This window comes from Talaromyces marneffei, chromosome 4 (genome assembly GCF_009556855.1).
Source record: "Talaromyces marneffei chromosome 4, complete sequence".
Classification (NCBI taxonomy): domain Eukaryota; kingdom Fungi; phylum Ascomycota; class Eurotiomycetes; order Eurotiales; family Trichocomaceae; genus Talaromyces; species Talaromyces marneffei.
In genome coordinates, this window is record NC_072351.1 from 428113 (window position 1) to 453060 (window position 24948).

Sequence of the window (24948 nt, forward strand, 5' to 3'; positions counted from 1 at the left end):
TTGCATCTTTGACAAACTTCCCCGCTAAGCACGCGATAGCGATAAGCTGTCGAATATCTATTAGGGTTGATGGTCGGGGTTAGTAATACACTGGGCAATGAGAGGAAGATACAAGACATATTGATCAAAGTTTATACAAATATATTTGATTAGTGATTTGCTTTGAGTATACATGATTTTGGTCCTAGTAAGCGCGATGCTATTAGGGACGTGCGAAAGAGCTATCTATCTCTCTAGACAAAAATGAACCAGCCATTTTTATCAACAACCAGGAACGATACAAATCATATCGCCAGGGCTTTCCGACAGGAAGCTATGCAAAATGAGGCTCACATAACCTATGAAGAGTCAGTAACAAATAGACGTAAAGAAATAGCGCAACGGTACATACCTCAGCAATGGACTGCTTCTCAATGATAGATTTCTGCCGTTCATTTCGCGAGACTCGGTAGTAATAATCACTGAAATCAGCACACTGCATATGATGCAGGAACTCCTCATCGTGGGTGATGACAATCAGCTGAAAGTTGGCCTGCTGCTGGCGTGTTTTGATAATATCATGCAATGATTCTGCCAAAGAACGGATATTGTCCCTATCCAGGTTTGTCGTAGGCTCATCCAGCGCAATGAGACCACAATTGACGCCGAAGCATTCGGCCAAAGCAAGACGAATGATAATACTGGCGAGAACCCTTTGTCCGGCACTGCACCGACCACGCATATCCATTTCTGCTCCTTGTTTGACCATACAAACGCGGTAGTTGTAGGAGCGATTTCCTTTGGCATTCTCGTTATCGGACCTGATCAAGATGGTATCCACGTCTGTGCCTCGGTAGGTTCGCTGCCAAAGCTCCTCGACAATGCGATTGATCTCTTCCATCTTGAGACTGTGGTACTTCATAATAGCCTTGTCCAAAGCTCCTCCGTAACGACCGAGATCGTCGACTGCTGCTTTGGTGGTTTCCACTTTGATGTGAGCCTCCTTGTAGTTAGCAGCCGCATCTTTGTAGTCGGTATTCCAATCAGCAAGTAATTGTAAGAGTTGATCGTCCTTTGACTTCATTTCGCCCATTTTACTTGCCTGCTGGGCAGCAAGTGCATTATGCTTTCGCGTCCATCGCTCTGACTCTTCCTTGAATCGGCTCCGGTCAATCTCTGCGTTCTGTTCTTCCAGTTGCTGTATCTCGCGCTGGACCTCCTCTAACAATCTGCATGATTGACGGTAAGATATATTGTCTGAGTACTGTCTTCTGGTATTGTCACTGTCTTTAAGTTGGGCGGATATCTTGTTAATCTCACGGGTGGTTTCACTTTGTTGCTCTTCTAGCTTCTTGATTTCTTGCTGAATGTTCTCTAGCTCCTTCCTGCTTTTGTTCAACTGCTCTGGACCGCCACGATCAATGTATGACTTGATTTCATCGTTAGCAAGATTCAGTTGATTTACGCGGTCAGAAAGACGTGTCAAAGCTTGTTGGAGTTCCCGTTCTTTAGCTTCAGCACGCCGGCTGATATCGTCAAGTTTTGCCTGAGCTTTAGCAATCTCTGGCTCCAGCTGATCGATATCACGATCAGCCTTTTCAATCGACTCTCGCTGCTTTGCGTTCGACTTCTTATATTCCTCGACACGAGCGAGAAGACCTGTCTTCTTCTCAAGCTCATGGCTAGCATTGGCAAGACTGCCCTGTACGTCTCTGAGCGCTAATTCGGCCTTATTGAGGTCATCTCGAGACTGATCCTTCTCTGAAGAGAGCTTAGAGATGGTCAACTTGATAGCTCTCGATTTCTCCCCGATTGCCGCGATATCATTTTGGATATCTTCCAAAACCCGCGAGAAGTCGCCCTGGGGTTGCTCAGATAACACTTCTGCTATTTGAGAACGCAGGGATTTGATCTCCCCGTCAATGCGAACTATAGACGTCACAGTGCGGGAAAGAGACTCGATTTCTCGCTTCTTCTCCGCTCGTTCATCAACAGTGGTATCATGGCTTTCCAGTTTTTTCAAAATTTCTTCCTTCTGACCTTGGAATTGTTCTTCGTTCTTTTCTAGTTCTGGAATGGCAGTCTCCGTCAGGCGTAGCCAGGTGTCGTAATCGGTATTCACCATTCGAGCATTTTCATAATCTTCTTCGGCCTGTTTCAAATCCTCATCTGAAGAAGAAAAGTTCTTTTTAATAAGACCTTCTAGTCTGTTCTTGAAGGTTCGCATCTCGGTTTCGTTCTTGAAAGGTCTCATGCATGTTCTACACATTTTCTTCTGGTCAAGAGCGTCCAGACACATGTTGAAATACCCATGCATGCCCGCAAACTGCTCGACATCCTTCCTAGTTTGGTCCATATGGTTCTGTCTTGTTTGCAGGATATCAAGGTACTCAGTAGGGTCATCGTCGATTGCATCGCGAATCTTCTTCAGACATTGATCACGTTCTTTTTTCCGCTTTTCAAGAGTTGCTCTGCAATCCTTCAGCTTGAACTCAACTTGATCAAGCTCTCGTCCAATGCCATCGCGATTCCGTTCAGCTAATGTCATGCTATTTGCAACATCCGCTACGACATTCTGATATTCACGTTCAAGGTTATCCGGGCTCCATTGCGCGCTGACAAGTTGCGAGAGACGGTCTCCGTGGGCGCCCGACATTGTCTCCAATTGGCGTTCGCGATCTTTAAGTTCCTTCTTCATATGTGCAAGTCGTGCTAGATCGCCGGCCTTTTTGGTCCCTGCAATAAGCTCTTGATTGAGCTTAGTACTTTCGTTTTCAAGAGACCTAAGCTCAGTGTTGGCATCTTGGAGATCTTTATCCCATTTCGCACCACGAGCAACATCTTTCAATCTCTCGAGCCGTGATTGGACCTCCTCCTTCTGTGACTCGAGAACAGCAACGGTACCCTCGTCTACGTCAATTTCATTCAGCCGGCTTTGTACTGATGCTGCTTCTTTGTCATTGTCCGAAATCTGCCTTCTCGCAACATTCTTGGCCTCTTTAAATGCGGACTTTCGCTGCGCAATCTGATTGAGAACGTTTTGAGTCTCTCGAACCTCCGATTGTCCTTCCTTTCGGGCCCGCTCTAATGCCTGGGTATGCTCTTTGACCATCTTTTGCATTCTGCGCATGAACTCGTCGATTTTCGGCTCATCCAAAGTATCGTCAAATCCACGAATATTGTTCTCTCGGGCGAACTCTTTGATCATGTTTTCTCGACGTCCAATTTGACGTTCGAATTGATCCTTGTCGTTTTCATACTTTCCAACTTCGGCTTGTTTCAATCCTAATTGATCGCGGTTCGACTCAATTTGTTCCTTGATGTCCATATATCTCTCTTTTTGCGCATCTTCCTGCTGTTGATACTCGAGCTGTCTTGACTCAAACTGCTCAAGCGTAGACTGTAGCCACTCGTCAGACTCGTCGACTTCCACAAGATGTCGCTTCAGATTGTCGATCGTTGACTGGACGCTCCTTGCTTCAATGCGTTTTCCCTCAAGTGTACCAATGACCTGCGCATAACTTTCAGACTCTTTCCAAGCTTTATCAGCTAAGTCGGCAGCATTTCGCATTTCTTGTGAAATCCGATGTGTTTCCTCCCGCAAAGCTTCTATCTCCTCTTGTAATTTAATCGATCGTTTCTCTGCGCGGTCTGCTTTGTCTTTATCTTCCTTCGAATGCTGCTCCATGATTTTGAACTTGGCCAACTCCTCGTTCTGCTTCTTTCTCAGCGCTTTGATATTGTCAATCGCCTTTGTGTATTTCATGGCCTCGAAAATTTCATCGAATTTCTTCTTGAGTACGGAGGGTTCGCTCATTGGCCAGAGACTTTCATCTTGATGGCAGAAAATCACAGAGTCGAGGATTGCTTTCGAAACGCCGAGGTACTGCGGCATGATCTGATCTAGTTCGGCAACGCGAGAAGAAATCGCCGTTCGTTCCCCATCCTTGACCATTAATAGCTGCCCTTCTAGCGTTTTCTGTTGTCGCGTTGTTTTCTTCACGGTAAGTTGCAGGCTTCGGGTCGCCACCATTTTTGCCCCGGAGGTAGCTTTGAATGCTAATTTTACCTGGGCAAGAACCTCTTTATCTCCACACAGCTAACTAAATCAGCAAATACCAAACCAAAGCTTACGGGATATATGTCGAACCTTGGGATCATGGATGAACGCGCCACCCTTGCTGTTGGGCGGTAGTTCGCCGGTCGTTGCATACTTGAGACATTCAATGATGGTCTAAGATATCGTAAGAAGTTTTTCCAAGAATTCCTCATTGACGCAACAACGTACAGTCTTTCCCGATCCATTATATCCTACTATTAAAGTCAACGGCGTGTGGAATTGGATGGTCTCGCTTCGGGTGTTGTCAAAGGATCGGACACTACAGGATGGGATTACTTAGTATCGGTCTGAAGACGAGATTGCAAATTGGCTTACCCGAGAATGGAGAGTTTGTCAATTTTCGCTGTCTGAATGTTAGTACGAAATGTCTAACATTCCTCACATAGAATTGTACATACACCTAAAAATGACATCAATAAATGGAGACGACAAGGTTCTGGATGGAAACTCACATTTTGATTTAGATATTCCTGAAGACGACTAGAGATCATACATAATATGGGGGTATCTCATCACAATCTTAGGATGATGGGGTAACCATCTCATGATAAACGATGGATAATTTGTAGTTGAGGAAGAGACGGAGCTGGTCTACCTACGCCAACACGGACGGAACCACTCAACGCGGGGATGGCGCGAAAGCACGTGACACCGGCCTCTTAAATAAGTCTAGAACCACATAGTTAACTAGTACGGTACGTACGTCGTACGTTGTAGTACAGATACGACCCGGAGGTTCACTTCCCCTTTACAGAAGATAGCTCAGGCACTAAAAGCAACAATAATGAAGCAGATAGAGACCATTCAGGCATTCACTGTCTCACCATGGACATACCGGATACAGACAATATGCGAAAGGGATAGTGCGAAGGCTACTAAGCTTGCAAGTAAGGCAGTAGGCATCCTAATAGCAACTAGTGCATCTGCTAGAGCAGGGCTCGTGGGCATGGGAGGATGCATGATAGACACCCAAGCAAACGGCAATAACGATACTATGCCCAGCTACTCTATAACACTAGGCAAAAGGACAGAACAAAACCCTTACATAGCAGAGTTAGGAGCAATAGCAGCAGCACTGGAACGCATCCCAGTCAGGACATGCCGCAGATGGATCACTATTCTTAATAGCAACAGATCTGCCCTTGCAGCAATCAGCCAACCTCGTCAACAGTCCGGCCAAAAGATCATCCAACGGATATACAAACTGGTTCAGACCCTACAGCGCCAGGGAAACGCGATCAACGCAATCTGGGTCCCAGCTCACACAGATATGAACGTGAAGCTTAGGACAAAAACAGAAGCACAGAAACCAACGAAAACGGAATGCCAACCAGATATACAGCCATATCAAGCCAAATCAACTGCGATTAGACTTGCCATTGCTGAACAACGACAAGAATGGACTCTCCCAGAGAGCGTCGGAAAGTACTCAAAGGCTATTGACACTGCACTCCCAGGAAAGCACACCAGAAGTCTATATGATGGACTGAATCGGAAAGAGGCAAAGACACTAGCTCAACTTCGGACAGGCATGACAAGGCTCAACAGCTATTTGAACAGGATAGGCGCAGCAGACTCTGATCTCTGTGCCTGTGGCCAAGCAAGCGAGACGGTGGAACACTTTTTATTCCGCTGCACGCAATGGACAGCAATGAGAGAGGGCATGAATCAATGCACGCAGACGAAACGAGGAAATCTGTCCTTCTTCTTAGGCGGAAAATCACGCTCAGACTCTGATCGATGGCAACCGGATATGAAGGCCGTCCAGGCAGCAATCAAGTACGCGATTGCAACAGGAAGATTGGAGCAGGAACCCGAACCTGAACCTCAAGCAACACAGTGAAGAATAAACCAATCCACCTCTTACCCCGTACCCCTCTCCTTCCTCTTTCCCTTCCCCGTCCTAGGTAGATACAGCTGCAGCCGCCGAAGATAGGACACTGCACACTTGGAGAAGATAACCTTTAAGGCCATCTACTAGCCAACACCAAGGGAACCTCTATAACACCAACCGAAGACCCCAAACACCAAGCATATGTGACACGAGAACAAAAATATGGGCTATCGCGAGTTCATGTCGGATCTGAGAGAAATGGATTATGTAATTAGTGCACTAGTGCCCTATAGGGTTAGTCCCTCCGGGCGTAATAAACATCATTCATTCATTCGTACGTTGTAGTTCAGAAATCTAACAAGATGGCTGCAATCTGGGCAACTTAGTGGACGATTTTTAAGATCCACTCTCAGATCTCCCTGGTGTCCACGATCGCGCTTCTAGTGCCACCATACTGCGTGTCTACTCTGTACAGAATCCCGCATGGTCCTGTCTTCGGCCACTCCGAGAATCGCTCTCGCTTGCTGACTCTCGCTTGCTGGTCAACTGGAGTACTTATGCCCATACTAATGCTGCCCGCCAGGTAGCGCTGTATCCGTGCGCAGATCGCTATCGTTATCGTTGGGTTTTGTTCCTCATTAGCCATGCTCTCGGGTATGATGGTATAGTTATACATTCACGAGATTATTCAAATATATTTGCATTGTAAGAATTTGTCCAGAGCTCCCGTTCTATACATTTGTTTGCGGAGGACTGCACCGCTAACATTATCTGTGCTCAGATCTGTACATAGTGGGAGTCACCCGTGGGGATGTATCTCAACGATGTCGTCGGAAGCAATGCTTCTGACACTCTTGTTATGCTCCAAAACAACACCACAGGAGACGCTTTCGACATGGAATTCAACGAGCTCGACCTCGTACTAGATGACGGCGATGACCATGGGATTGACGGGCCCGATTTTGCGGACATCACAATGAAGGATGACAACGTACAAGCACAACAAGAGCCGCAGCCTGACGACTCGGCAGTCCAGAAGAGCGCGACAAGTGCAGTGACTGATTTCACCAGGCGACGCAATTGGACGCAGCGTATATTAGCAGAAATGCAGGATATATTGATCGTGTTGAGTCCGGACGGGAAAGTTCTGTATTGCTCACCGGCAATCGAACCGATTACGAAATACAAACCAAAGGATCTAGGCGGCAGGTTTGTCTCTGAGTTTGTACATGATGATGACCGAACGTCCTTTATCCGTGAATTCAACGAGTCGATCGCTACGGGACATCGTCTCAGGTATCATTTTCGATTTCGAAAATCAGACGGCGAGTTCACAATCGTCGAAGCCTCGGGACACGCGCACATGTCCAGGGAGAAAGCCACACTCGGAACGGGCAAAGAAGAAAACCCATGCGACGGGTTCTTCCTTCTTTGCCGGCCATATCCAACCGCAAGCAACGCGCTACTAGACACGTTTCTGGAACATAAAGTCGAGAACATACGCTTGAATAGAAGAATAGCAGACCTGAAAAAGGAAGAAGAGGAAGAACTCCGAGCTCAGCAGCAGTGGGTGCTCCAATCAGACAACAATTCAGGAACTATGAGCCCTGATGATGACATCGACGCTTTCACCAGTGTGCCGACTACCACCGCCGATCAGCAGGGAGGTATGATGTTGCCGCCTGCTAGACCCAATGTGTCGAGCTCCGGGCAGAACGGATATACATCTATGATTACTTTAGATAACAATTTGGATACTATATCTCGAAGTGATACATCATCCGTCCTTGACGGCATTGAGATGCTCACGGGGCTGCGCTACGGCGAAGGCGAACGATCAAAGGGTCTTAGTACGGGCGAGAGAGGTGCAGTCTTGATCCAAGAACAAGCAGATCTTCACCACCTAGGCTTAAGTTCGGATGATAACGACAAAAAGAAACGAATCAAGACGACAGATGAGTATGTATGTACTGATTGTGGTACCTTGGCTTCTCCGGAATGGAGAAAGGGTCCCAGCGGTCCGAAGACATTGTGTAATGCTTGCGGTTGTAAGTCCATGCGCCTCTCTTTTCTCGCATGTATGAAATCACTAACAGATTACAAGTACGCTGGGCCAAAAAGGAAAGAAAGCGCCAGGGATCAATCCAGACATCGACTCACTCGTGACGCTCTATTTCGCATCAGGGACATACGAGTCCCGGAGTCATACTATACATAAAACAAACACGACTTACCCATTACGTTGAAAGAAAAAGAGAACGATGAACAACATATGATCAATCATATCACGACGAAACGGCATTCCATTATATCTTGGAGACGACTACAGATTCAAATGTTTATTCCCAGGTTAGCTTTAGTTATACCTATCTCCGTCCGGTTCAGGGACAATATGTATTATTAGTCACGAAAAGTAATTTTTGATTTGAGGGGTATTTTATCAGAAATAAAAACCGAAGGTGAAATTCCTCTCGAAAAACAATCCATGGAGGGAACCAGTTCTAGATACGTACGAAAAAGGCAGATGATGGCTCAAACAACTTCAACAACTTAAAGCATAAAAAGATAAACGACAATGTCATTAATTTCATCCAGTCATAACAGCACTATCGCTTAACAGATTCAGCCCGTTTCATCCTGTGTTATCGAACCCTCCGTCTCTAATTCTGTGCTCGTTTCTGTCAAAGGAGCAGTGACTTGATCGTCGAGGATGATATCATCGTCGTCATTACCATTTTCTTTCGTTACTGTTTCAGATACCACCTCATCGGGTATCAGACCCTCCGCTGAATCCGACACATCCATCTCAGACTTTTCTTCCTGAGACTTATTGTTCGGGTCCGAAAGAACCATCTCCACGCCCTTGCCATCCTGTAGACCCAAATCCTCGACACCGAGTACAGATGGTCCTCGCGCATGTGGGATTTCTTCCGGTTGCGGTGACGAGTTTTCGCCGTCTTCTTCGTTCTCTGTTAGGTATCTTGAAGAGACGTGTGGTGTTTGTGATGTGGCGATCAGGCCGGCTTCTTGCTCCTGTCTGATAAGCTCTCCTTGGGTGACTGCAGCATCCGCACGTAGGGGGACGGCGCCTATACATCAAGTTAGACTACGATTAATTGTAAAGGACGAAAATGTGAGCAGGTAGATACCTTCTGCAATCATCTCAGCCTGTACAGCTTCGAGGTCATGGTTTCTCAGCCATGGAATTGGAGTTAATAGCGCTCCACCGAGTGATTCATCACTGCCGAGTGACTCATCTGTAACCATGAAACTTGATCTTGCGCCATTGGTAATGCCGTTCGCTAGCTCGTCGTCGGGAGAGTACCCCGTTCGAGGAAGTGGAAATATATCTGCACAACTGGATACCGAGACTACCCTATCCACAGCTCTCAAATACGCCGGAAGTGTTCGATATTGCCGTGTAGGACGCAATATTAATTCTGCAAGTCGTTGAACGGTATGCGGCGGTTTCGACGCGAAATATGCTCGTAAAGTGCTCTTTATGGAAGCAATAAGAGAGAGGAGTGGAGGAGGTAAAGAGTTCGTGTCGGGTTGCGAGGGTTGCGAGTTTAGGGCTATGGTTTCATTTGCCGTGACATATTCGGAGGTTGAGGTTGAAGCGCCGTTGTACGTTGTTTGAGTTGCGGAGGGAGAAGGAGGGGCATTCTCCTTGTTGCTGCTTTGGAGAGAGGCGTGAAAAGGGTAGGAGGAAGAGGCGTAGGAAGATGCTATTTCGGGGGGTATTTTCGGTATGGGAAATTCGTTGATAATCTGTCAGTGTAAGCATGTAGCTCATGCAGAACCGATCAAGTCGGATATCGGTACCTCATCAAGACGTTGGATTAAAGGTTCTAATTGCTCAGGCCATCGGTCGCTGAAGACATTAGTACTCAATACCGTACGCAGGGAAAACTCCATAGCTTACTAGTCCATAGACCCATCCTGAGCGACCTTCTCCAACAAGGCTTCGTCTGTAAAAGTTCCCAGCAGGTGTTAGCGCGAAGCTGATAAAGAACACTGGAGCAATCTGGGGGCTGGATGGAATTGGAATTGGTGGGCAGTTTGCGCGAGCGTAAAGGTGGGTATTATGAGTTCTTCAGCAACATACCTAGAAGCATATTTCTTATTCCTCACGCTGTGGTTTAACCGATGAGCGTGGGTAGTCATAAAGAAGTAAGTGATAGGGAAGGTGACAGAGGATGTGATCGAAGCTCTTGACGCCGCAATCGCGACTAATTGAAGCTAGTCCTTCTTGGTACAGAATAGTGGAGACCCAAAAGCAGCCTGATTGGTCGATAGGTGGCTATCAGATTTGGAGATGGAAAGAAGGAAAGCAGGAAAGAGCATCCCCGCAACACGTGAAGTTGCCTGAAAAGAATGGCATCCACAAATTTTCGACCGTCTCCTCTGAAAATTCTTCGCTGATTGAGTCTCACGTTTGTTGTCCATACTCAACAAAAGTTCTCAAATTCTTATATCCTTGCATGAATTGACCCTCGACCCCTTGGGCGACAAGATTGTTGACGAAAGTCGACTTCTGCAAACACGTGACTTTTTTTTGCTGGGACCGTTTTTGTACTTTTCGAGATCCACTCGAGCCTCTGAGTCAAAGCAAATTCACCACATCTTCAACAGCTCGACCAGATTGTTGTTGGCTAGACAGCTACAAGACAAGATGGCGTGGAACTCACCCAAAGTCGGCATCCTCGGTGGTGGACAATTAGGACGCATGCTCACAGAGTCAGCCAACAGACTCAATATCGAAGTGCATGTATTAGACGCTGCCAGTGCCCCAGCAAAACAGATTAGCGCTCATGACAACCACACAATCGGCCATTTCAACGATCAGGAATCAGTGCAAGAACTGGCCAAAACTTGTGATGTTGTAACGGCTGAGATTGAACATGTCAACACTTATGCGCTTGAGGCGGTCGCCTCGCAAGTCAAGGTCGAGCCGTCATGGCAGTCGATTCGCATCATTCAGAATAAATATGATCAGAAAAAGCACTTGTCGAAATATGATATCCCAATGGCAGATTACCGAGAGCTTGTTGAGAATACGCCAGAGGAACTCGCCAAGATTGGTGAATATTTGGGTTATCCAATGATGCTTAAATCAAAGACACTTGCATATGATGGCCGGGGTATGTCAATCTACATAACCTTGGAAGACATTTGTATCTGACTATACTACAGGCAATTACCCTGTCAAGTCAAAGGAGGATATTCCAGAGGCCCTCGAGGCACTCAAGGATCGGCCGTTGTACGCGGAGAAATGGGCTCATTTTAAAATGGTGAGCCGTGATCTTATTCTGTATACAAGTCATGTCTAATGTGTCATAGGAACTGGCTGTGATTGTCGTCAAAACCAAGGACAGTGTACTATCCTACCCCACAGTCGAGACTGTTCAAGAAGACTCCATCTGTAAACTTGTCTACGCCCCGGCTCGCAATGTGTCTGATGCCATCAACAAAAAGGCTCAAGAACTTGCTCGCAACGCCGTGGCCGCTTTCGAGGGTAAGGGTATTTTCGGCGTCGAAATGTTCTTGTTAGAAGATGATTCCATCTTGCTATGTGAAATCGCCAGCCGAGTGCACAATTCCGGCCACTACACGATCGAAGGCTGCGGTCTTTCACAGTTCGACGCCCACTTGCGCGCTATTCTAGATCTGCCCATACCACCCAAGAGCTTGGAGCTTCGACAACCATCTATCATGCTTAACATTATCGGTGGCGCTACTAGTGATTCTCATTTGCGTGTTGCAGAGCACGCTCTCTCGATACCGAATGCCAGCATTCACCTATACAGCAAAGGCGCAGCACGACCGGGTCGCAAAATGGGACACGTCACCGTCACCGGTGCGACCATGTACGAGGCGGAGACGGATATTCAGCCATTGATCGATATTGTCGACAAAATCCGTGCTGAGCGCAGCGACATCAAGACCTCCGCTGTCAAACCAAGTGTCGCCAAACCCACGCCTACTATTGGCGTTATCATGGGTTCCGACAGTGATCTGAAGACTCTGGTTCCCGGTTTGAAGCTTTTGAGAGATTACTTTGGTATCGATCCTGAAGTGGATATTACCTCCGCTCACCGAACGCCAGAGTACATGGCCGAATATGCCTCCAAGGCTGCATCGCGGGGCATCAAGGTGATCATTGCGGCTGCTGGTGGAGCTGCTCATTTGCCTGGTATGGCGGCTGCGCACACTGCTCTTCCAGTTATCGGTGTTCCAGTGAAGGGCAGTGCGTTGGATGGTGTTGACAGTTTGTACAGCATCGTGCAAATGCCACGAGGTTAGCCCAACCCCCTCTTCATTCTCTATGCAACGACTGACCGTGATACAGGTGTCCCTGTCGCCACAGTCGGTATCAACAATAGCATCAACGCCGCATTATTAGCAGTGCGTATTCTGGGCTCATATGAACCCGCCCTCCAGCGCAAAGTCGAAGAGTATGCGACCAATGCCAAGCTCGAGAATCTGGATATCAAGGGTACCAAGATGAAGGAGATTGGATGGGAAAAGTACTTTGAGCAGATGTAAAAAGTCATGCCTCACGATATTCAAGAAAAGCTGCCATTAGAATTATGAGTTTGATGAGAATTTTCAGGCTCTGATGAAGGTAATTTAATGTTACAGAGTAGAGACCATTTACAGGCTATGATACACTTATATACAGTTTTTGGAAGCGAAACGAAGCTCATCATCATCAGCTCTCCGCATACTCTTTCAACCCACCCAACCAAGCAGGAAAATTAACATCCTCAAAGGTGTTTCTTAAAAACCATCCCATAATCGAAGCAGCCCACGAAGACGCCATGATCTCCCACGTAGTCACATTAATCACTTTTCCCCCTTCCTCTTCAGTCCCCTCTTTTTCGGATACAACATGCATCCTCTCCAACTTCAGCAACCATTTCGGCACAATCCGCATTTCATCATGGTCGATCGTCCAGGCAATTCTTCCAGCTTTATGGGTCAAAGGATCCGGTGCCTCGAAGAGAGTTACTATGAGGTGGAGGGATGTTAATTTCCCCTGTTCGTGTAGAGATAAGGAGTCGGCGACTGTTGTGGTTGATGTCATGGACATGTTGACGTGCATTGAGAATTTTGTGCCGAGTTGGAGGATCGGGGATGGCTCATCACCATCACCAACGGAGTCTGAGGTGGTACATGTAGATGTAGTGGTGGGTTGATATCGAATTGTGCAGTAAGGAACCCAGCGATTCCATTTGGGCCATGTTGAAACGTCAACCAGAGTATTGAAGACTTTTGTCGATGATGAATTCGTAATGTCTATGTCCCCTTGAGCTAGGATGGTTCCTTGGTCGAGCTGGATGTTGGGCGTCGAGGTGACGAGGGTTTTGTTGGAGCGCATTTTGACTTTTGACGTTTTTGCTTTTGCGTTTTTGTTATAATCACTCAATGGGGATGTCTCCTCTTACACTTTGATCCTTGTGAGGCTTTTTTATAGTTACGTAGATACTAATATTCTAGAGTCATCAATGTTCTATATTAAAAATCCAACAGCCGTCAGATGACTCTTCTGTGGATCTTTCGGGTGACTGCGATAATCTTGCGGAAGGGAAGATATCCTCCGACTACCAGGTACTCAAGCGTATCTCATCTGCTTTGATCCTGCTTGTAAGCTACATCGATAGCCATGAAGGTTTAAAGGCGAGTTTGCATATACATGACTAGTCAGGGCTGTCCAACAAGCCGAGACATGCAATATCAACAATCCTAACCCTGTTGCGCGGTTGACGGCGTTCAGCAAAGAATGGGGAGTATTTTACTCTATAAACCTTCTTAAATGGCTTTATGAGTTTAGATCTTAGTAGCATTTCGTGCGCCTCCTCAGAAGATAACTTGTGTGCTCAGTCTTTGTGGATGAAGAGGGGAGAATCGGGCCAAAGACCCGGTCACCTGAAGGTTTTCCGACCTTCACGAGATTTACGAATGACTGTACATATCTAGGTACAATCTACTTCGTACAATCGAAAGTCTAATCACAGAGTGTAGTAATCTTCATATGCCCGACTCAATCCAAGTGCATTGATCGCTAAGATTTCCACTGACTCATCTTGGCCATGTGCAGATGACAGATGGAATGGCCCAATCAAGCGATTAGTTAGCCTATCCCCTCTCAGAAGAAGTTCGTGTTCGTTTATCGTATCTGTATGGCTGAAATAAAATACGTACGTTTATCGAGTGACGGACCCTGATTGTCAGGTCAGTAAGCAGGGGCCGCCTTAGGGTTGTTGCAAGTTGGTTGCCATTCATCAAATTTGTTCTAGCGATACTCCGGTTTTTAGATGGCTGGCTGGTACTAGGTATGTAACATCGGGACCAATAGTTATGCGTCAGGATTCAGGCTTGTCTACTCAAATACCGTCAGTTCTCGGGGTTTAAGCAGTCGAAGGAATTGATCAAATAACCACTACGTACATATATATTCTTGACCCGACCTTTACTACGTATGTTGCGATTGACCGACCTACTACGTCCACGAGCTGTTCTATTTCCAGTCCCCGATTCAACTGAAAATCGCAAAGAAAAAGAAACACTGTGGCTCATGGCAGGGTACCTGATGTGATACATTATATTCCATACACCACCAGTGGAAGAAGGGTGGAGTTTAGCCAAGCTGACAAGAAGAAAATAACAACGGAGTAAAGGGTTGCAGAAGGGCCATTTATTTCCCTGATTTGCTCTACCATCTTGCATTTAGTGAATTAGTATGAACTAGCCACACACTAGTACTGCCAGATGACAATCTAGGCAAGTCAAGTACGTAAAGCGTTAACATCCTGGTTATTAGTTAGCTGACTAGCTAGCTAAATAACTAACTAGTTAGTTGGATGGGGCATCCGTCCCGATAGTATTCCTCACGGAGATCATACCTAGATTAAGCTGGATTGAGACCGACGGAGTTTTATATTTTACTACATATTCTGAGTGCAAGGAGAGGCGATTAATGATAATCGAGATTTGGGGATATTCCATAACATCCTGGAATCAAAAAGAAAAACAGAGGGTTATGGCTTCAGCTCAGCTACCAACCCACGGCTCCATGATGGATGGATGTAACACAGTTGTGCTCATCCGGTCTGAAACTAATCATGTACTACGTACTTCGTAGAAGGCACATGTAACACAACGGCGGAGAATTGGCGCAGCAAAGTTACGATCAAGTTATCAACATAGATAGATGATAGTACTGCTAATGACCCACCTAGTTAGGCAGTATGTACGGAGTACTCGCAGTATGTAAAGCTGCTGCTGGGTGCAAGGTGATTCCAGGGCCGCGATGACTTGGCCTGGAGATGACTATGTATGTAGTAGAGGCTTTAGCTTTATTCTCTATTTCTGACTTGCAGAAAGCTCAACACACCGAGATGCGGGACGAATAATATGGCGTTGTAAACATACTACGTACTACTACGTTCGTAGTACGTACTGAGCAAACCTTTCTGTGCGAGTTATCAGGCTCGAGAAAAGGGAGACGTCCGATTTTGATCTTCTCGATAATTTGGCCTACGTGGTAAGCCAGCAAACTGGGTACCTGCATGAACAAACCTTCCTGCTAATGACGGGCTTGTCAGGAGTGGTGGAATAATAGGACATTAAAAGATAAAAGAGGATTATATCAGGATGCTTTATAAGGGCTCCTCCGTACACGGCGTTATGAGATGGAAAGGGAGCGGGCAATTCTGTAGTTAACTAGTTAGGATCAAAGCTGGGTTAGTTTAGATAATAGCGCGTAAGAGGGGGAAGGAGCCGGATCATCAGTTGATCCTTTTAATACATATCGAAGTCATTCTATTAGTGGTCTAGTTGATACGACATGATCTTCGATGTATTTTTTGGTTTCTTTCTTTCTTTCAGTTCGAACTTTGCAGTGCTTCGTACAGTGATGAGCCCAGGCTCATAGTTACGGGTTTTATGCTACTTTCATGATTCATGATTCATGATGCCTGCAGGTGGTACATACACATGTTGTAATTTACATGGGTTGGGTGACCCAAGATTCATTCACATTCCATTGGGTGGTTAATTACATACAACTACGTCGTATAGATTACCCAGGGGCTCGTTGCTACATGACGACCAGAAACACGTTCTATAGTAAAATCTCGAACTCAATTATATTTCTCAATAACCAACTTGTTTTCTCAAGTCGATCCAAAAAACTATTACCGAGTAGTTACAGCAACAACTCTTGCCACTCAATCTACCCCATTGTTTGCTTTTTCACAACGCAAGGAACTCATGCCAATGGCCCATCTGCCGTCGAATAAGAAGCAGCTTTGCTCCGCGGGGGCACTCTCTTTTCTTTTTTTCTGGTATCGTGGCCGTGGCTATTGTTCAACCAGCCTTTACTAGTGTATCCAAGACACACTCTGTATGCGTAGTACGTATGTGAGAGCTGACCTCAAATGACAAAGCAGCCAAGCTGAGCAGAGACAGGCAGGGTGTACCTACCTACGTAGTAAGTGTTGTGTAACAGCCACCGAATGTTTTACTTGGCATGGTCAAGTAGTTATCCACCCGATGTTTGTGTGTCATCTGTGTGTTGGGTTGATTGAACAAACACCACCCTGTCTCATTCAAGTGAAAACAACAGCACTTAATAAATGGTTCAAGTCAAATTTGAGAAAGTATAAATGGGTTTGCGTGATTAGTTATTTAATTGTTCATTAATCATGAATACGGACCTCGGAACCAGCGTTGACTTAATTCGTCGTAAAGTTCGTCAATACGAGGTATCATACAGAGTAGTACAATACGGTAATTACACAGCGTCCGTGGTCCCGCCAAGACTTCCCCGATCACGAGTCGGGAGAGAAGGTTTGGGTTGAACCGTAGCCATGTCGTGGGGGAAAACCATATTCAACACGATTATCTGCGCATTCCAGATGCACCCATCTGAAACCACTTACGATGAAGACTCCCCAATTCAACGAACACCAAGACTCAATCGACAATCTCTGAGTAGCTCGATATATCAGTTCCGACCGTCGACCGAATACAGACTATGTACTGATACTAAAGCAGTGGGGCCGTTATGTGGCGATTCCTGGCCTAAAAGAGTGACGGGCAGATGGTGGCCCGCGTTTTCAGGCTAACGCCGATACTATCACTCACTTCGAACGTCCAGCATAGCATCACCTCGATGATACGTACCGATGGATTGCTACGAGTAGTTGATCTGTGGAATGTACGGAGCACATGGAACAAGGCTAGAGGTAATTTGCCTGTGAGTCCTCACTTACGAGTGTCGACGTCACCAGCCAATTTGCTGGGTTCTATCGTGTACACAGGTACGCTGCATAGCCGCTTGTCAATTGAAGGGTACAACCAACCATGGAAACATTCTAGCCAGCACGGATTCCAATCGAATTCCTTGTGATGTCAAGAAAGTCGTTAGCCATAGCTAGATTACTAAGTCCGGTACAGTTGGACTGGGCTGGGTCTTCCCCACTCACTCGACAAGTCCTACTACAGTAGTAGAATCGAATATCAGGTTAGACACACAAGACTGACTACAAGATGCTACTACTAACCCATACCGCCGGTGATATGTAATCATCATCAATGAATAGTTTAACTATTGAATAATGAATAATCAACTGCGAGGATTGTCACTCCAAGATAAGGCTGCCAATAGGCTTATTGTTTCCAGTATCGTTTCGTGGTGCGTCGTGGCGGTGGCCGGGTACAATTCAGGAACCGCACACTCACTATTTCAGTTTTGGGCAATTCGCTGGATCTAAATAAAGATTGCGCCAAAAAGTACAAAAAGAAGTATCCTTTCTTATACACTGGATCTGGACTGAGCTTTGAAGAATATCAATGATGATCGTGTGTTTCAACATACCCGACAATACCGTTGTGGTTTACAGAATCCGATTGCCGGAGTTTTAGTATTGGCTACTATCAGGGTCAGTCCGTTGAGCTCCCGGACAAAGCCGCAAAGCTAAAGTTAGTGGGTGCTGGTGGTTGTCACGCTACGTACTGACGGAATACTACATAGTATTATTTGTAAAATCCATCGTGCTTACTCGCTTCCATTTCTGATACTAACTTCCTATTGAGGACACAGGGATAATCCAAAAGCTATATACCATGTATAAAGATCAACAGCTAGGCCATAGTATTCTTACCGGCCTGAAACTACAGAGTACGTAAATTACACGACCCATGAACCTTGTGGCATTATGCCAAGCGGGTCAACGCTGGCTCCCGCCTCGACAGCGTATCAGCGCCCGTTCCCGTTTGTATGACGGGGTGCTGCATACGTGCATAGTGTGCTTCGTACCATGGTACCTGTACTACCGTCGCCGTATTTCACCGTATGGTATGTATCGTACGACGGACCGAAGTGTATCCTGACTAGCCCGGGGCTGTTTCGCTCATGATTGATTTCCCTCCAACAAACCGACGCAACTCCATCAATCGTCCGTTTCACTCTCACCACTTACCTCCCTCTCTCTCCGTCACCTTCTTCCTTCTGCTCTCTCCACGTTGTGGCTTCCTTCTTTGCGCTGGGATTATGCCTTGATTTCTTGAAAACCCGCTTTGTTTGCTGCTTTGTTGTGGTGTTTGACCAACCTTCCTTCCTGGCTGGTGACTCTCTCTATGGAGCTGGAATCCGCCAGTCGCCTCCACCTTGCTCAACTAGCAGCTCCTTGATGCCAACACTTCCTACAAAACACCCTGCTATTTAATTGTCGGTGTCATTCTGGTTAAATCATTTTATTTGCAAGTTTTCGGTTTATTGAACGTGCTATTGTTCTCTCCGTTTGTGCTTGGTCGGGCACTCCTGTCTCATGGCTCTTTCCGTCCCCGACACCGGGCTGTCTCTCTGGCGCGGAGACCAGCCCGGCAACCTCTCACCCGATCCTCATGCCAAACAGACTCAGATCATGCGCCTGAGTCTCGCTCAAAGCACCTTGGATGAGCTCGTGGAAAGCCTTCGCAACGATCAGAAAGCTCGATTACGCCTCGGGAAGCACCAAACCCTCTACTACGGCTCCAAATCCCAACAATTTCACTCCCACCTCGAATCCCATCGCTCCGAATTGTATCAAGCGTCCGCCGATGACCAAGAAAACCTTTACTTCTCCGGCGTCCTCAGTCACAGTCTCGAGGTCCAAAGGGCCAAAGAAGCAACGGCTGCTACGGACGAAGCTCTGGCCAACCTAGAACAGAGTCTGAGTGCCTTCGAACGGGGCAAAGAATCTAAAAAGACACAACTTGTCAATCTCAAGCCCGACGACCGAAGATCTCGATCTAAAGTGCCGTTGAGCAAGATTGATCTAGACAAAGAACGTTTCTTCAAAAACCGATCCATCTCCGGTAGTCCCTCACTTGGAGCCATTCGATCACCCGCATCTCTCCCAGCCCTAACTCCGACCTCCGTTCCATCATCCCAGAACAAAAGAAAGATTCGACTCGACGCTTTGAAAACACCATTTATCCATCTTCTTGCTGTCAGACCAGTCTCAGTCAAGTACCTCGCTCAAACAACTCGCTCATCGCAGGAAGATTGTCTTGAATTGGCCAAAAAGTATGGAATTGAGAACCGCATTGACCCTTCTAAGTTCAACCTGAAGGATAAATGGTATAAAGATTTGGATATCTGGAATTTTCCTTACCCCAACGAGTCCGATCGCACCTCTGCAATTGAAAACGCAATCTCAGCATTTGATCGACAGCGAGTTTCTACGTCAGACAAGCTATGGCAGATGCTGAATTCGAAAGAAGAGCGAGCCAAGGGAATCTGCAAATCAAGACTGAAACTTCAGACTGCACCTCCACCTCCACCTATCAAAGTGCATGCATCGGAGGAAGCAAGCAAAGAAGGTTATTTGACTGGCAACGAGACCGATCGAACCAACGGCCGATTGACCCCCAACCCAATGACGGCCGACACCTCATCCAAACCTGCAGCGAAGAAGACGACATCTACCAAAGCCAAGAATACTACACTCACGGGACGAGTGACGAAAAAGGCCGAGAAGAAGGCTCCTCCAAAACCCACTGGCAAGTTCAAATCTGCCGAGTTCGTACATGATTCGGACGACGACACGGATATTCCGGACGCTCCTCCTCTTCCATCGTCCCCGCCAGCAGCCAAAAAGCCAGCAGCAACGAGCTCTACAGCAACCAAGAAATCTACAGAAGCCAAGAAAGCACCGGCCAAACCAGCACCGGATAGCAAGCCTGCAAAGACGACTTCGAAACCCGCTTCTGCCGCTCAGTCACCAACCGTCAAGCCTCAGATTACATTGAAGCCTCAACCGCGAACTATCAAAACAATCCCAGCCAACAATGCTCATGGAACCGGTTCAAAGACATTGCCTGGATCTCGACCGGCAAAGCCTACTTCTCCAGTTAAACCGTCTCCATTGGCGTCTTCTCCACCCACCAATGCCTCTGATATTGATAACTCTAGTCAGAATTCTGGACAGACGAGCTCATCTAGTTCATCCCCGCTCATGGCACAGATGGCAAAACAAAACAAGGCAAAGCCCGCAGCTACCACTATTGCCAAGCCAAAGGTTCCTGCGAAGCCCAATGGCACCGCGAAACCAGTAGTTGAGCAGACGAATCCTCTGAAACGAAAGGCTTTACCCGAACCGATGCCGACCGGTCGGTTGAACCGCAATGGGGACGATATTAAACGCCGCCGACCGATTGAGTCGATGTCGCCAAGTGGAACAAGTTCAGGAAGTGCATCGCCTCCGCACAATCGCGAACACCTTCGCCAACAGCTACGGCAGAAGTCGATGGATTTTAAGAGGCTGTACTCGAGGTATAGAGATCTTCACAACTCCCTGGTAAACCAAATGGATCCCACGCCATCGGATCTCTCGCGCTTGAAACAAATGCATGCTCGAGTGCAGCGGATGAAGAAGGAAATCTGGGACGAGGATCGACGACTACGGGGGTAGAATGAGCTGGCTCAGTCTTTTTGGGGTGGTCCATTGCTATTGTTTATTTGGCCCTTTTTTCTTTCTACATTACGAAAAGTCACTACAGATGAGCATGCGTTCGAACTCGAAAACAGACATGAACAGACAGGACAGTGATACAGAGCATTTTATGCTAGTGTATCATTGATATCAATTGTACATACATATTGCATTTTGTTTCTTTGGTTGAACTACATATCAAGGAAACAGTGGGGTTGGATTTATTTGGATTACTTAGCCAGCATGCTTTTGTTATTTGAGAATACCAATTGAGTTTGACTATTCTGGACTATTGCAGAGAACGTTCACATGATCAGAACTACTACATATGGTAGACTAGATAAATAGGAAATTATAAACGAGCCGGGCCTGTGTTAGACTTTGCTCCACACAATTGCACCGTTGAAGTACTACAGAGAGGTGTGAATATGATCCTTTCGTCGTCGAAGCACCAATCAAGGGGTGATTCGTAGTTGGGAACACATCTGACTGTTTGTATTCCGTATAGACCGTTGGAGTCATTTCTCTCTTTGGGACCTAGGTCTTACATAGTAATACGTAGTAAGGGTAAATTTAGTTCGATTCTTGATTAGTGCAACGTACTAACTAACATAGCGGATGCCAACTCGGCTGGGGCCGACTGGTGCGTGCATACTACTACGTAGTACAGAGTCGGACTGACGGAACGATACGTACAAAAATACAACAACGGATGTTATGGGCCCGGTGTGGATTTGCCAGTGCTGTCAGCCAGCACGTGGCTAGCCGCTGCTGGCTGTATTTTACGTACGTAGGATCCGTAACCTTACGGTATGTATTAATTACGTAAGCCAGCGCTCTAAGCCTAACTAAGTTAGTCGGGTTACTTGATAACTAACTAGGGTTGCAGACGTCATGCAAAAAGTTCCCCAAATGTCCCGTACCAATCAGTGACGGAGACGTTGACCGACGACTTGACTTGCATATCCCCGCCTGCTCGACTGCACAAACCGATATTTTAATACGAATAGCAAGGATGAGATTATACAGATGAGTTGAAGTAAGGGATTATTGGGATTACTAGTTGTGTTTCAATTGATTGCGACTGAGTGATCGATCGAAGCAAAACGAAGGAGGAAAAAGGAAGGGAACGGAGAGGAAGATGGCACCGCCTGAAGCTGGGAGACGGAATCCCACTGTCTTGGTATGTTTCTCCCTCCAAAACATCTTTTTGATCGAATTTCAATTTTTTTTTCTGACGAGACAGGTAACCGATTCTCGAGACCAACTGCATGCTCAACGCCCCAGTCGCCGGCCCGCGCCACCTGCCACGCGTCTCATCACAGTCGACAACGTCCTCCAATACGCCTCGGATATACCATCAATGCAACAACGGCGACCCATGCAACAGCGCCCGCAGATGAGGCCGCGATCGCGTCTATCGGCGTCTACTGGTATTATTGGCGCGTCGTCTGGGGCCAGTGCGTCGCTCGGAGGAGGAATCGGTGGTGTCGGTGTCGGCGGCGGTGGACATGTCATTGGAAGTAGTGGTGGTGGTATTGGAGGTGGAGGAACAGGCACATTAGGCACGGCCGGTAGATTAGCAGCTCAGGCTCGATTGCCGTCTCGATCGACCAAGGTCAGTGAGAAGTTGGTTCTGTTGCCGGATCTAGAGGATACAGAGGGAGAGACCGGTGGTCGGATAGGTGGCGATGGAGGAGACGAGGATTTTCTCGTCCAGCCGGTCGATGAAGAACTTGTTCGCAGAATTGCGGAGGAAAGGAATATGGACCTCGATACACTACGACGACGATTACAATTAGCAGCGCAGCAACGCCTACAGGGTGATTTTGGAGTCGATAATGACCTTGCACCTTTGCTGGCCGAAGAAGAAGCATTGAGACAGCGACTTGTGCCACCGGAAAAGGCAAAGAGTTATGCAGAACGATTGCCGAAAGCTCGACGAGCAGAAAAATTGCCTCGTGTTACGGCGTATTGTACGGCGCAGGGATTCAAGATGGGCGCTACGGCTTCTTTTGTTAAGGAGTGGCATGGTGCGAGGACAAAGCTGTATGATGATTGTCTGTATACGGCGTATCATCTACCTTTACTCCCTGGTCGAGGCGGATATAGGTTACGCAGTAGTCCTGTGTTGAAAGGGGCTGGTGGGAGGGTTGTGCTGGATGAGGAGATTGAGCGGAATGAGCAGAGGGATTATCATGAGGAGTATTATGTTGAGGAGCATGAGCACTCCGTTGGTGGGCAAGGGAATCAAAACAACGAGTCTGAAGCGAGTGACAGGAACCAGAATGATCATAAATCAGATTCACAAGATACAGCCTCTAGAACTGACAATCAACCTGCCAGCAGCGAACAACAGACAGATTCAAAACCTCGCCAAGGGCATAATCCTCCTCCCACGACATCGTCGTCGACAACGCCGACAACGAACCATCGGCGAATACCGTCAAATGTGTTCAACTACGCCGAGATGTTCGTCTTTAGCTACGGAGTTGTCGTATTCTGGAACTTCACCGAACGACAAGAGAAAGACATTCTCGCAGATTTGACATTTTCCTCGTCCGGCACCGGACCACAAATCTCATTAGCAACCCTACCACTTGCCGAAGAAGATTTTGAAACCGAAGAGTTTCACTTCGAGTACTCGACTCAAATCTCTCGACCTCGGGTATACAACGACATGATTACGCTGCGGTCGAGAGACCACATGATCAAATTGGCCATATCACACGGCATAGCCCAAAGTACGAAACTGTGTTTCTTCGAAGAGGCCATGTCAAAGGAGATGACGGAAGCGAAGGACGTGCCGCGCCGACTTGCCATGACGGGAACATTAGGCATGAAACGTGAGGAAGTGTTCAGAATATTGGGTCGACTGTTTAAAAGTCGTGTTGAGGTCAATTTGTGTAAGTTCACCCACCTCCTCTCTCCAAGGCTTATTATATAAAGCTTGGAATTAATCAATCAAGGAATAGCATCGAATATGTTGGATGTGCCCAACTTCTTTTGGGAGTCTGAACCAACCCTCTACCCTCTGTACATCGCCGTACGAGAATACCTCGAAATCAAACCACGCATCCAAGTCCTCAACGAGCGTTGTAGAGTTTTCCTCGACTTGACCGAGATCTTGTCTGATTCTATAGCAGACAATACCGAGTCACGTAAGCCCATCCCTCCTTCTCTCTCCATTTCATAGTATTGCAAACTGACATAACAACAGACCAAACCTGGATCATCATCATCCTGATCATAATCTCAATCCTCGTCACCACAAGCGAGGTCTTTCTCCGTTTCGGCATATTGTCTAGTAACCATGCAATCGAGAATCCGGCGGGTCCATCATTCGTCTCTACCTTGATGATGAATATGCTAGGACGCGGTGGTTCTTCATCATCGGCGGCAATGAGTACACTGCATTCGTCAGGGACATGTGTTTGTCCGACGTTTAATTCTAGTGTTTAAATACTTTTTGTATATATATATATATATGGATTGTTTGTATGGGTTGGATGGTGTATATTTTTTATGCCTTTACTAGTTATGTATGTAAGAGGTTAGTCATTGCCGATTCGCGGCTGAATAAATGGGTGGGATTGTTTTTTTGTCCATGACTCTTTCTTTGTACGTAGTTATATAAGTTAGTTAATGGCGGCGGTTGATACAACATCATGAGTCAGTGACTACCGTACGCCCCATCGTTCTGGTTCGTTTGGTTTCGTAACCGCCGTTCAGTGTTATTCGTGCATGGGCCCGGCGATTCATGTTCCAACAGGCGCTTGTAGATATGATGAGATTGGATGGATATCGACGATTTGACTAGCGACTACATAGTGGATGGACTTTGTTCAAACGGTACACATGGAAACAAGTACTTATTTATTACAATAATGCTAAGAAAGAGAAAAAAAAAATGGCAAGACAGAATGAAAAACCCGACAAATGAAAAAAAAAATATATATATATATATAAAAAAGAAAAACCTAGGCGCAACCATTCTTGGTTATAATACCATATCTCAAACGCCACCA

General features: G+C 46.6%; 8 protein-coding genes across 8 annotated transcripts; 5 read left to right on the plus strand and 3 right to left on the minus strand.

The window, feature by feature from the left end:
* Positions 1-329: 329 nt before the first annotated feature.
* EYB26_005222 (uncharacterized protein) lies at positions 330-4645 on the minus strand (the record flags this gene model as incomplete). Its single annotated transcript, XM_054264512.1, has 7 exons — positions 330-338; positions 392-4078; positions 4130-4213; positions 4268-4358; positions 4415-4442; positions 4498-4535; positions 4593-4645. The coding sequence occupies 7 exons, from the start codon at positions 4643-4645 to the stop codon at positions 330-332; spliced, it is 3990 nt and encodes a 1329-aa protein (XP_054120487.1).
* A 238-nt stretch (positions 4646-4883) lies between these two features.
* On the plus strand, positions 4884-5942 carry EYB26_005223 (uncharacterized protein; the record flags this gene model as incomplete). The annotated part of the gene is made up of 1 exon (XM_054264513.1): positions 4884-5942. The coding sequence occupies one exon, from the start codon at positions 4884-4886 to the stop codon at positions 5940-5942; it is 1059 nt and encodes a 352-aa protein (XP_054120488.1).
* An 802-nt stretch (positions 5943-6744) lies between these two features.
* EYB26_005224 (uncharacterized protein) lies at positions 6745-8099 on the plus strand (the record flags this gene model as incomplete). Its single annotated transcript, XM_054264514.1, has 2 exons — positions 6745-7981; positions 8038-8099. 2 exons carry the CDS (start codon positions 6745-6747, stop codon positions 8097-8099), a joined length of 1299 nt encoding a protein of 432 aa, XP_054120489.1.
* A 456-nt stretch (positions 8100-8555) lies between these two features.
* Positions 8556-10051, minus strand: EYB26_005225 (uncharacterized protein; the record flags this gene model as incomplete). The annotated part of the gene is made up of 5 exons (XM_054264515.1): positions 8556-9022; positions 9083-9704; positions 9759-9807; positions 9859-9904; positions 10042-10051. 5 exons carry the CDS (start codon positions 10049-10051, stop codon positions 8556-8558), a joined length of 1194 nt encoding a protein of 397 aa, XP_054120490.1.
* Positions 10052-10608: 557 nt separating this feature from the next.
* On the plus strand, positions 10609-12482 carry EYB26_005226 (uncharacterized protein; the record flags this gene model as incomplete). The annotated part of the gene is made up of 4 exons (XM_054264516.1): positions 10609-11077; positions 11130-11227; positions 11277-12234; positions 12286-12482. 4 exons carry the CDS (start codon positions 10609-10611, stop codon positions 12480-12482), a joined length of 1722 nt encoding a protein of 573 aa, XP_054120491.1.
* A 166-nt stretch (positions 12483-12648) lies between these two features.
* Positions 12649-13317, minus strand: EYB26_005227 (uncharacterized protein; the record flags this gene model as incomplete). Its single annotated transcript, XM_054264517.1, has 1 exon — positions 12649-13317. The coding sequence occupies one exon, from the start codon at positions 13315-13317 to the stop codon at positions 12649-12651; it is 669 nt and encodes a 222-aa protein (XP_054120492.1).
* A 5455-nt stretch (positions 13318-18772) lies between these two features.
* Positions 18773-20899, plus strand: EYB26_005228 (uncharacterized protein; the record flags this gene model as incomplete). The annotated part of the gene is made up of 1 exon (XM_054264518.1): positions 18773-20899. One exon carries the CDS (start codon positions 18773-18775, stop codon positions 20897-20899), a length of 2127 nt encoding a protein of 708 aa, XP_054120493.1.
* Positions 20900-22061: 1162 nt separating this feature from the next.
* On the plus strand, positions 22062-24382 carry EYB26_005229 (uncharacterized protein; the record flags this gene model as incomplete). Its single annotated transcript, XM_054264519.1, has 4 exons — positions 22062-22103; positions 22167-23826; positions 23896-24081; positions 24141-24382. 4 exons carry the CDS (start codon positions 22062-22064, stop codon positions 24380-24382), a joined length of 2130 nt encoding a protein of 709 aa, XP_054120494.1.
* Between the last annotated feature and the right edge of the window lie 566 nt (positions 24383-24948).